We start from the raw sequence: 12,228 nt of genomic DNA, 5'->3' as shown, positions 1-12,228 counted from the left end.
TTCAACTCCTCTCGATCAAATATTGCCACAGGATCTTTAGCCTCCACCTATAAGAGCAACTGAAGGTCTTCAACATTTCACACAAAACACAAAAGATTCATTTGTCCATTAGTTCAAATCCACAATCACCAAAGTACAATCAACTGAACTGTGAACTGGGTATTAAAACCATTGGGATCGAGTAAATTAAGAAAACTGCTTGATGTATTTTGATTTTTTAGGGAATAGAGTCTAAACAACTGCAGTGTGCCAAGTAAACTGGGGGATCACTATTTTAACCCTAGTCAAAAACCTTGTCCAGCAACTTCAAATCTTTATTGCACTGCCTCACTGAATGTTTCACTTGTATTGAAGACCATTTCTTTTTCTTTTTTTTCACATGTTCATCATTCCTATTCAAGAATTGATTATTTCTTTATTGATTCTCGTCTTATTTCCTCAGTGATTAAATGTGATTATGATTCTATAACCATTTCGGATCATGCTCCACTTAAGCTTTCTATTAAAATTCTGGCCAATATACAAAATAATAGACAATGGCGTTTTAATTCGCTGTTGCTTCAGGACTCGGACTTTGTTAACTTTATGAATGAACAGATTGATCTTTTTTTTACAATTAACCATACAGAGGATATTTCTGTTAACACTCTTTGGGACACTTTTAAAGCTTATATTCGTGGTCAGATTATCTCGTATTCTGCTGCTTTGAGGAAGAAGCAGAAGCAGGAGGAGTTGGTAATTGTGGACAAGATTAAGGAAATTGATAAGAAATATGTTATAGCTCCTTCTGAGGAGTTATATAAACAAAGAACTGAACTTCAAATGGAACACAGTTTATTACTCTCGTCCTCGATTGTAAACCAATTAAAGAAAACAAGAAGTGAATTTTATGTACACAGTGACAAAATTGGCAAACTGTTGGCTAATCAATTGAAGTCTAATTATGCTAAATCTCAAATTAATCAGATTTATAACCAAAATGATCGACTGATACTTGATCATGTGGGGATTAATCAAACCTTCTGTGATTTTTACTCTTCCTTATATCAATCAGAGTCTCCTCGAGATTCTAAATATATGAATGATTTTTTAGATAATTTAGACTTCCCTGAGATTTCACAGGATATGGCTTCTATGGTAGATACTCCCATTACCATGGATGAGATTAAGAATGTTATTTTCTCTATGAATTTGGGGAAAGCTCCTGGCCCTGATGGGTTTACCGTAGAATTTTATAAATGTTTTGCTCCTTCATTAATCCCTTGGCTCTGTAGGGTTTTTGAGGCTTCATTGAAACTTGGTAAACTTCCTGAATCTTTTAATAGAGCGTCAATTTCTTTAATATTAAAGAAGGATAAAGATCCTGCTCAATGTGCATCTTATAGACCAATATCTTTATTAAATGTTGATTCTAAAGTTTTTTCTAAGTTATTAGCAAATAGGTTAGAAAAAGTACTTCCCTCTATTATTTCGGAAGACCAAACGGGTTTTATTAAAGGTCGTTACTCTTTTTATAATATTCGTACACTGTTAAATATCGTTTATACTCCCTCACAAAATGTTCCTGAATGTGTTATCTCTTTAGATGCCGAGAAAGCTTTTGATAGAGTAGAATGGCCTTATTTATTTAAGGTGCTTGAAATGTTTAATTTTAGCTCGAAATTTATATCCTGGATTAAACTCTTATATTATTCTCCTGTGGCCTCGGTCCATACTAACTCTTTAAGTTCACCTTTTTTCCCTCTTTTTCGAGGTACTCGACAAGGTTGTCCTCTTAGTCCCTTATTATTTGATATTGCATTAGAACCTCTTGCAATTGCCATTCGAGAATCTCCAAATATTACTGGGATAACTCGGGGCTTAAAGTCCCATAAATTATCACTCTATGCTGATGATTTACTTTTATATATTTCTAATCCTCAAAAATCCATCCTGGCTGTTTTAGAGTTATTAGCACAATTTAGTCTTTTTTCAGGTTATAAATTAAATCTTAGTAAGAGTGAACTCTTTCCGATTAATAAACAACTTCCCTTATATTATAAATTTCCATTTAAATTGATTAATAATTATTTTTCATATCTTGGGATTAAAATTACTTGTAAATACAAAGATTTATTTAAGACTAACTTTTTACCATTAATAGACCATATTACTCAACTTTCATCTAAATGGTTTCCTTTATATTTAACTTTGATTGGTCGTATTAATGCAGTTAAGATTTTTTTTTGCCAAAATTTTTATATATATTTCAGGCATTACCAATCTTTGTTCCAAAATCTTTTTTTGACAAAGTTGACTCTAAAATTTCTTCATTTATTTGGCAGAATAAAAACCCGAGACTGGGTAAAATACATTTACAGAAAGCTAAGAGAGATGGAGGCTTAGCATTACCTAACTTTAGATTTTATTATTGGGCAATTAATATTCGACATATGAAATTCTGGTTACTGGACCAGGATATACTATCCATTCCTAAATGGGTAGTATTGGAATTACAATCTGTTCAGGGTTTTACACTTGGCTCTATTTTAGGTTCCTCTCTTCCTTTTGATTGGAAACGCCTTAAACAGGTGTCTAACCCGATAGTTAAATATACCTTGCGTATTTGGTTTCAATTCAGAAAATTTTTTGATCAATTTGGGTTAGCGATTCCTATTTTAGGTAACATTTTTTTCTCCCTCTTTTACGGATCGTGCTTTTCAAACTTGGAAGACTAAGGGTATTTCACGGTTTTTGGATTTATTTTTAGATGGTTCCCTTATGTCTTTTGAACAATTATCTAATAAATATAACTTATCAAGAATACATTTTTTTAGATATCTACAAGTTAGAAATTTCCTAAGTACTATACTTTCTTCCTTTCCAATGCTTCCTCCTACATACATTTTAGATACTATAATCAACCTTAATCCATGTCAGAAAGGTGCATCGGCTATGATTTATAATATTATTATGAAACTTAGGAAAGCTCCATTTGATAAGATTAGGGTAGATTGGGAACAGGAATTGGGGTTTACCATTTCCGTGGATGACTGGGGGCAGATTTTACAATTAGTCAATACTTCCTCTATCTGTGCTAAACATTCCCTAATTCAATTTAAAGTTGTTCATAGAGCACATATGTCCAAAGATAAGTTAGCGCGCTTTTATTCTCATTAATCCTTTTTGTGATAGATGTCCGGGGCAGATAGCCTCTTTAACTCATATGTTTTGGTCTTGCCCTACTTTGGAAACTTTTTGGAGAGACATTTTTAATATTATCTCTAAGGTATTGAATATAGATATCTCTCCTCACCCTATTACTGCTATCTTTGGACTACCTAAAATTTCCAGTAATCTCTCCCCTTCAGCCCGTAGAATGATTGCATTTCTTACTTTAATGGCGAAAAGATGTATCTTACAACATTGGAAAGAGCTTAATGCTCCAACTACCTTTTTTTGGTTTTCTCAGACGATATTATGCTTGAATCTGGAGAAAATTAGAAGCAATCTTTATGACTCCTCATTTAAATTTGAACAGACTTGGAGATCTTTTATTCAATATTTTCATTTAATGTAATATATACCCTTCTTGTTTTTTTTTTACTGTTTTTAATGAAGGTCGGGATTGAGGACGTGATTTTAAGTTTAACTCTGTTTGGTTTCAAGTTAGCCCATTGCTTTGCTTTGCTTTTAGTTAGTTGCACGGTGGGTTTTTTTTTGGGGTTTTTTTTCCTTTTCTCTATTGATATATATATAAAAATTAGTATACTATTATGTTACCTTGGTATGTTATGTTTAAATTACATTGTCTGTAGTATTTTTTTTGTATTAATATCTTCTGTAATTTTATTATATTCTAACAGTGTATTAGTGTCTATATGGCTTACCTTTTTGTATACTTATTTAATAAAAAGATTTAAAAAAGAAAGAAGACCATTTCTCTCAAAAGGCTTTACAAATTCCTCCTCAATTAAACTTTAATTTTAAGTATAAGCCTCAAATTTACGTATGAAAGTTCTTTAAAAAGCCATGCAATAATTGTGATCAGAACTACCCAGTATTTTGCTCTGGATAATTTTTATTGTCAGTCTCAACTAATTATGAGGAGGCATTTGGAAATGCAAAGATTTCTTTGTCCTTGGTAGCATAACTGCGATCATAATTTAAAAAATGAAGAATTACAGATACAAATCAGCACTCATATTGCTTATCACTTTGATATGGATTACTTTCTTGTCCTTAGGAACAAAGCCCTCATTTCAATATGCATGCTCAGTAAACTGGATCTACCTTCAATGTTATCACACTGGATCTGAAACCCATCATCACTTGTGATTTGAAATAGGAGGCCTTTCTTAGATTTCCTCTCACTCCTGATCTCTCTTCTCTTTTCTTCTTGCTCAAGCAAAGCAAGTAGTGGAGAAGTGAAGGTGTCATCATCATCTGAACTTTTAGATTCTAATGGAAAAAGAACAAAGATTAGCAGTAAAAATGTTATTTCTGGCTTTCAAATATCTGAGCCAGGCTCCATTACTAAATTACTAAAACTTAATATGGATGGAAGGAATTGAAGAACTTGCTGGAAAGTACAGGTCGACCTTCACTTATCTGGCACCATTGGTACCTGAGGAGTGCTGGATTAGTGAAAATGCCGAATTATAGAACATATAACCATATAACAATTACAGCACGGAAACAGGCCATCTCAGTCCTTCTAATCTGTGTCGAACGCTTACTCTCACCTCATTCCACCGACCTGCACTCAGCCCATAACCCTCCATTCCTTTCCTGTCCATATACCTATTCAATTTTTCTTTAAATGACAACATCGAACCTGCCTCTACCACTTCTACTGGAAGCTCGTTCCACACAGCTACCACTCTCTGAGTAAAGAAGCTCCCCCCATGTTACCCCTAAACTTTTGCCCTTTAACTCTCAACTCATGTCCTCTTGTTTGAATCTCCCCCACTCTCAATGGAAAAAGCCTATCCACGTCAACTCTATCTATCCCCCTCATAATTTTAAATACCTCTATCAAGTCCCCCCTCAACCTTCTATGCTCCAAGGAATAAAGATCTAATTTGTTCAACCTTTCTCTGTAACCCAGGTGCTGAAACCCAGGTAACATTCTCGTAAATCTTCTCTGTACTCTCTCTATTTTGTTGACATCTTTCCTATAATTCAGTGACCAGAACTGTAAAGAAGGATCACATTAAGCATAATCAGTGCTGGATTATCGAAGGAACCAGATTACAGGTAGTCGGATTAGTGAAGGTCGACCTGTACCCACCAAATAGTACAACAGGCTTTCTCCTGCACAATATAAGGTGATCATTTTGCTCTCTCTGTTTATAGTCAATTGGGGGCTTTACATTTGGCTCTCTTGTGAAGTGGGAACATTTCAAATAACCTGTTGTGTCTCCTCACCTAATACCTTCAAGTGCCCTAAGGCTGACTGAAGTAGCTGCTTGCAGTCAAGAGTGTTCCCACTCGAGCAAAATTGGCCCGCTCCAATTTTAAAAACTCTTCATTAATTAATTTAGGAAATCTGTTCTCTTATAAGGACTGAATCTTAAGGCTTACCAGTGACAAAGTCATCTTGTCCTTCTGTATTTGAGGTTGCTGTGTTCACTGGTTCCATGGGTTGCAGTACTCCCATTTGACTGAGAAAAGAAAAGACTTTAATCAATGTCTCAACGCAGATTTGCAGATACTTAGGTAAAACACATATTTAAACTCTGAATGTTCAAACATTAAATGTTCTGTGATGCTTTTGACATTTATTTTAAATTATGTATCAGTTGCAACTCAGCTTGAAGCAGACTCAACTCCGACTAGAAAATGCAGCTTCAACTTCAGAGACGTGAGCACAGAAATCGATGTCAGCATCTGACTGTATGGAAAGCATATTACAGTACAGCCAAAGGTGCTATCTATCAGATGAGACATTAAATTGAGGTTAATCTGTATCAATTTTGTAACATTACTTGAAGCCCAATAATGGTTGATGCCCTGGTTATATTTTTCTGCTCAATTAACATCATTAACAACCTGCTAATTATCACAATGTTGTCTGTGGGACATTGGTTGGTACTGATCATTACATTTCCTACAGTATTATAGTAGCCACATTATGAAACTTCTTAATTCCTTCAAACTGAATTGTTATAAGTGGAAATTCTTCCTCGTTCATTTATAAATAAAAGGTAGACCTGAATAGTGTGCCCCCACAAAATAACTCTCCATCTGTAACTTATTTCACAAAGATCTGCATTTCCTTCTTAAACTCTCCGAAATGAACAGGAAGGTTAAAAAGATACAATAATCAGGGTGGCTTCAAATTCACTGGTGTGTCCTAAGACGAAGCATTTTTAGCTGTTTCATCAATGACTTTCTTTCCAATATATGGTCAGGTGTGGAGACTTTACTAATAACTGCACAATATGCAATTACATTTGCAACTAGTAAATGACAGAATCTATCCCTGTATGTTACAATAGTCAGTCAACATTTAGGCAGTGGCAAGTAAAATTCTTGCCACAAAAGTGCTGGACAAACCTCCAACAAGGGAATCTAACCACTTACCCTGACGATCAACAGCATTACTATTACCAAATTTCCCCTTATCAACATTATTGGAGGAGGGGGCAGTGTTGGAGGGTTATGAAAGAAGATCAGGGTCTGGGCATTCAAAGGTAGACATCTCCAAAGACTTTCCATCCATAAGGCTAAGTCAGAGTGTGTTGGAATACTCATCACCTGTCTGGATGAGTGGAACTCCAACAAAAATGTTGGAGTTTGACATGTGTCTATCTCAGGGGGTCAAAAGAGGTGGGGGCGTGGCACTGCTGATCAGAGATAGTGTCATGGCTGCAGAAAAGGAGGAAGACATGGAGGGATTGTTTACTGAGTCTCTGTGGCTGAAGGTTAGAAACAGGAACAGGGTCAATAACTTTACTGGGTATTTTTTTTTAATAGACCACCCAACAGTAACAGGGACATCGAGGAGACAGATTCTGCAAAGGTGTAATAATAACAGGGTTGTCGTGGTGGGACATTTTAATTTCCCAAATATTGATTGGCATCTCCCTAGAGCCAGGAGTTTAGATGGGGTGGAGTTCGTTAGGTGCGTTCAGGAAGGTTTCCTGACACAATATATAGATAAGCTTACAAGAGTAGAGGCTGTACTTGATCTGGTATTGGGAAGTGAACCTGGTCAGGTGTCAGGTCTCTCAGTGGGAGAGCATTTTGGAGATAGTGATCACAATTCTATCTCTTTTACCATAGCATTGGAGAGGGATAGGAACAGACAAGTTAAGGAAGTGTTTAATTGGGGTAAGAGGAAATACGGAGCTCTCAGGCAGGAACTTGGAAGCATAAATTGGGAACAGATGTTCTCAGGGAGATGTACGGCAGAAATGTGGCAAACGTTCAGGGAATATTTGTGTGGCGTTCTGCATAGGTACGTTCCAATGAAACAGGGAAAGGATGGTAGGGTACAGGAACCACGGTGTACAAAGGCTGTTGAAAATCTAGTCAAGAAGAGAAGCTTATGAAAGGTAAAAAAAAACTAGGTACTGATAGAGATCTAGAAGATTATAGGGCTAGCAGGAAGGAGCTTAAGAAGGAAATTCAGAGAGCCAGAAGGGGCCATGAGAAGGCCTTGGTGAGCACGATTGAGGAAAACCCCAAGGCATTCTACAAGCACGTGAACAGCAAGAGGATAAGACATGAGAGAATAGGACCAATCAAGTGTGACAGTGGAAAAGTGTGTATGGAATAGGAGGAGATGGCAGAGATACTTAACGAATACTTTGCTTCAGTATTCACTACAGAAAAGGATCTTAGCAATTGTAGGGATGACTTAGAGCTGATTGAAAAGCTTGAGCATATAGACATTAAGAAAGGGGATGTGCTGGAGCTTTTGGAAAGCATCAAGTTGGATAAGTCTCTGGGACTGGATGAGATGTACCTCAGACTACTGTGGGAGGCGAGAGAGGAGATTGCTGAGCCTCTGGCAATGATCTTTGCATCATCAATGGGGACAGGAGAGGTTCCGGAGGATTGGACGGTTGTAGATGTTGTTCCCTTATTCAAGAAAGGGAGCAAAGATAGTCCAGGAAATTATAGACCAGTGAGTCTTACTTCAGTGGTTGGTAGGTTGATGGAAAAGATCCTGAGAGGCAGGATTTATGAACATTTGGAGAGGCATAATATGATTAGGAATAGTCAGCATGGCTTTGTCAAAGACAGGTTGTGCCTTACAAGCCTGATTGAATTTTTTGAGCATGTAACAGCAAACTCCATTTCCAGAGAAGTTGGGATATTTTCCAAAATGCAATAAAAACAAAAATATGTCATATGTTAATTCACGTGAACCTTTATATAACTGACAAAAGTACAAAAAAAAGATTTTCAATAGTTTTACTGACCAACTTAATTGTATTTTGTAAACATACACAAATTTAGAATTTGATGGCTGCAACACACTCAACAAAAGTTAGGACAGAGTTAAAATAAGATTGAAAAGTGCACAGAATATTCAAGTAACACCGGTTTGGAAGAATCCACATTAAGCAGACTAATTGGTAGCAGGTGAGGTAACATAACTGGGTATAAAAGTAGCGTCCATCAAAGGCTCAGTCTTTGCGAGCAAGGATGGGTCGTGGCTCACCCCTTTGTGCCAAAATTCCTGAGAGAATTGTTAGTCAGTTCAAAAGGAACATTTCTCAACGCAAGATTGCAGAGAATTTAGGTCTTTCAACATCTACAGTACATAATATTGTGAAAAGATTCAGAGACATCTCAGTGCGTAAAGGGCAAGGTTGGAAACCACTGTTGAATGTGCGTGATCTTCGAGTCCTCAGGCGGCACTGCCTAAGAAACCATCATGCTATTGTGACAATTATAGCCACCTGGGCTCGGGAGTACTTCGGAAAACCGTTGTCATTCAACACAGTCCGTCGCTGCATCCAGAAATGCAACTTGAAACTGTATTACGCAAGGAGGAAGCCATACATCAACTCTATGCAGAAACGCCGGCGTGTTCTCTGGGCCCGAGCTCATCTCAGATGGACCGAAAGACTGTGGAACTGTGTGCTGTGGTCAGATGAGTCCACATTTCAGCTAGTTTTCGGAAAAAATGGGCGAAGAGTTCTCCGTGCCAAAGATGAAAACGACCATCCAGATTGTTACCAGCGAAAGGTGCAAAAGCCAGCATCTGTGATGGTATGGGGGTGCATCAGTGCCCACGGCATGGGTGAGTTGCATGTATGTGAAGGTACCATTGACTCTGAGGCATATATTAGGATTTTAGAGAGACATATGTTGCCATCAAGGCGACGTCTCTTCCCGGGACGTCCATGCTTATTTCAGCAGGACAATGCCAGACCACATTCTGCATGGGCTACAACAGCATGGCTTTGTAGACACAGAGTGCATGTGCTTGACTGGCCTGCTGCCAGTCCAGATCTATCTCCTATTAAAAATATATGGCACATCATGAAGAGGAGAATCAGACAAGAGACCACGGACTGTTGAGCAGCTGAAGTCTTATATCAAGCAAGAATGGACAAAATTTCCAATTGCAAATCTACTACAATTAGTATCCTCAGTTCCAAAACGATTAAAAAGTGTTATTAAAAGGAAAGGTGATGTAACACAATGATAAACATGCCTCTGTCCCAACTTTTGTTGAGTGTGTTGCAGCCATCAAATTCTAAATTTGTGTATGTTTACAAAATACAATTAAGTTGGTCAGTAAAACTATTGAAAATCTTTTCTTTGTACTTTTTGTCAATTAAATAAAGGTTCATGTGAATTAACATATCACAGACTTTTGTTTTTATTGCATTTTGGGAAATATCCCAACTTTTCTGGAAATGGGGTTTGTAAACACATTGATGAAGGTAGAGTAGTAGATGTAGTGTATATGGATTTCAGCAAGGCTTACTGAGAAAGTAAGGAGGCATGGAACCCAAGGGGACATTGCTTTGTGGATCCAGAATTGGCTTGCTCACAGAAGGCAAAGAGTGATTGTTGATGGGTCATATTCTGCAATGGAGGCCGGTGACCAATGGTGTGCCTCAGGGATCTGTTCTGGGACCTCTACTCTTCGGGATTTTTATAAATGATCTGAATGAGGAAGTGGAGGGATGGGTTAGTAAATTTGCTGAAGACACAAAGGTTGGGGGTGTTGTGGATAGTGTGGAGGGCTGTCAGACGTTACAGCGGGACATCGATAGGATGCAAAACTGGGCTGAGAAGTGGCAAATGGAGTTCAACCCAGATAAGTGTGAGGTGGTTCATTTTGGTAGGTCAAATATGATGGCAGAATATAGCATCAATGGTAAGACTCTTGGCAGTCTGGAGGATCAGAGGGATCTTGGGGTCCGAGTCCATAGGACACTCAAAGCTGCTGCGCAGGTTGACTCTGTGGTTAAGGCGGCATACGGAGCATTGGCCTTCATCAACCGTGCGATTGAGTTTAAGAGCCTAGGGGTAATGTTACAGCTATATAGGACCCTGGTCAGACCCCACTTGGAATACTGTGCTCAGTTCTGGTTGCCTCACTACAGGAAGGATGTGGAAACTATAGAAAGGGTGTAGAGGAGACTTACAAAGATGTTGCCTGGATTGGGGAGCATGCCTTATGAGAATAGGTTGAGTGAACTCTGCCTTTTCTCCTTGGAGCGTTGGAGGATGAGAGGTGACCTGATAGAGGTGTATAAGATGATGAGAGGCATTGATCGTGTGGATAGTCAGGGGTTTTTTCCCAGGACTAAAATGGCTAACATGTGAGCGCACAGTTTTAAGGTGCTTGGAAGTAGGTACAGAGGAGATGTCAGGGGTAAGTTAGTTTTTTTCTACGCAGAGGGTGGTGAGTGTGTGGAATGGGCTGCCGGCAACGGTGGTGGAGGCAGATATGATAGAGTATTTTAAGACACTCCTGGATAGATACCTGGAGCTTAGAAAAGTAGAGGGCTATGGGTAACCCTAGGTAATTTCTAAAGTACATGTTCGGCACAGCATTGTGGGCTGAAGGGCCTGTATTGTGCTGTAGGTTTTCTATGTTTCTAAAATCAAGAGTTCAATGCCATCCAGATGAATCAGCCCACTTAAAGAGTACTCCATTTGCCACCCTTAATATTCACCTACCCAATACCAACACATTGTACCATCTACAAAATGCATGGCAATTACTCCCAAGATTACTTCAACAACTTACCCCAAATATAACTAGCAAGGAGGGCTTCAGGTGTATGGAACCACCAAATGCACATATTACTCCCAGTCACACAGCATCCTATCATGAAAATGTTTCACCATTCGTTCATCATCATAGGTATAAACACCGAAATTCCTTACCTGACAATACCTCAGAGTACCTACTCCAGACTACCTACTCTTCTTCAAGGCAGCAGCTGGGCAATTAGCACTGGCCGAACACCCAGATTCCAGTCACCTCTTAAATGGATACTGGTTAGCCATGGCTAGACTAGATAGACTGCTCTGAGATGAAGTGCACTCACATGAAGGACATAGATCAAAGACGTCTTCTAAGTGTTCATTCCAGCAGGTGCATACACCCTTCTGTCCCTAACATGTTCATCTCCATTCCAGGCTCTTGGTAGGGTCAGGCTTTTGATAATGGATTCATGGGTGGTTTCTATATTACTGAAAAACCTACATGTCATGGCTGATTCTTCTGTACTCCCTCCATTCACCAAGTTTTCTTTAGGTTCTGGCATTTCTGCTGGACCTCTTGCTTTGAGTGCCAATAAAGCCTATTATTTTCACTTGAGAGAATGGAACTTCTTGTCGAGGAACACCTTACACTTGCAGTAGTTTAAATGCAAACATAATCAATCTGTTATTGCATGATGGGAATGGTTTTGGTAACAGTTGCCAGTTGTATCCACATAACTAATATTTTCCACTTCCTTTTTTCTCAATTCAACTTCTACTGATTAGGCTGCAGATGCTGTTAGTCTGCACCTATTACACTGTTCCTAAGGAGTAGAGGCCATTCGGAACAGAAGTATTTTCCCACCTCTGCCAATCCATCAACACTTTTCCTGTAGGATGCCAACTCTGCCTGCTGCTAGCCATACTGGAAGCAATCAATTCAGGTTACACATTCTTTCTTCACTGAAACATTTAGCTAACTGCACCACTCTCACTCAATATCAGCAAGACCAAAGAGCTGATTATTGACTTCAGGAAGATCCTCATCGGGGGAATCAG

General features: G+C 38.4%; 1 protein-coding gene across 4 annotated transcripts in view; it reads right to left on the bottom strand.

Annotated features, from left to right (window-relative positions):
• Window positions 1-12,228, bottom strand: part of kmt2a (lysine (K)-specific methyltransferase 2A) — a 194,021-nt gene that overhangs the window by 24,229 nt on the left and 157,564 nt on the right. For all 4 annotated transcript variants that reach the window (XR_010016608.1, XM_063038155.1, XM_063038156.1 and 1 more), the window contains exons 29-30: window positions 5,566-5,645; window positions 4,273-4,440 (exon numbers count right to left, since the gene is read on the bottom strand). Coding sequence is in view for 3 of the 4 variants with exons in the window: in XM_063038155.1 (XP_062894225.1) it covers window positions 4,273-4,440; window positions 5,566-5,645 (248 nt within the window). In the remaining variant the exon portion in view is untranslated. The remainder of the gene's footprint in view (window positions 1-4,272; window positions 4,441-5,565; window positions 5,646-12,228) is intronic.

This window comes from Mobula hypostoma, chromosome X2, assembly GCF_963921235.1.
Source record: "Mobula hypostoma chromosome X2, sMobHyp1.1, whole genome shotgun sequence".
NCBI classification, from domain to species: domain Eukaryota; kingdom Metazoa; phylum Chordata; class Chondrichthyes; order Myliobatiformes; family Myliobatidae; genus Mobula; species Mobula hypostoma.
Note: the sequence above shows the minus strand (reverse complement) of the source record. Positions and strands in the feature narration are given on the sequence as shown.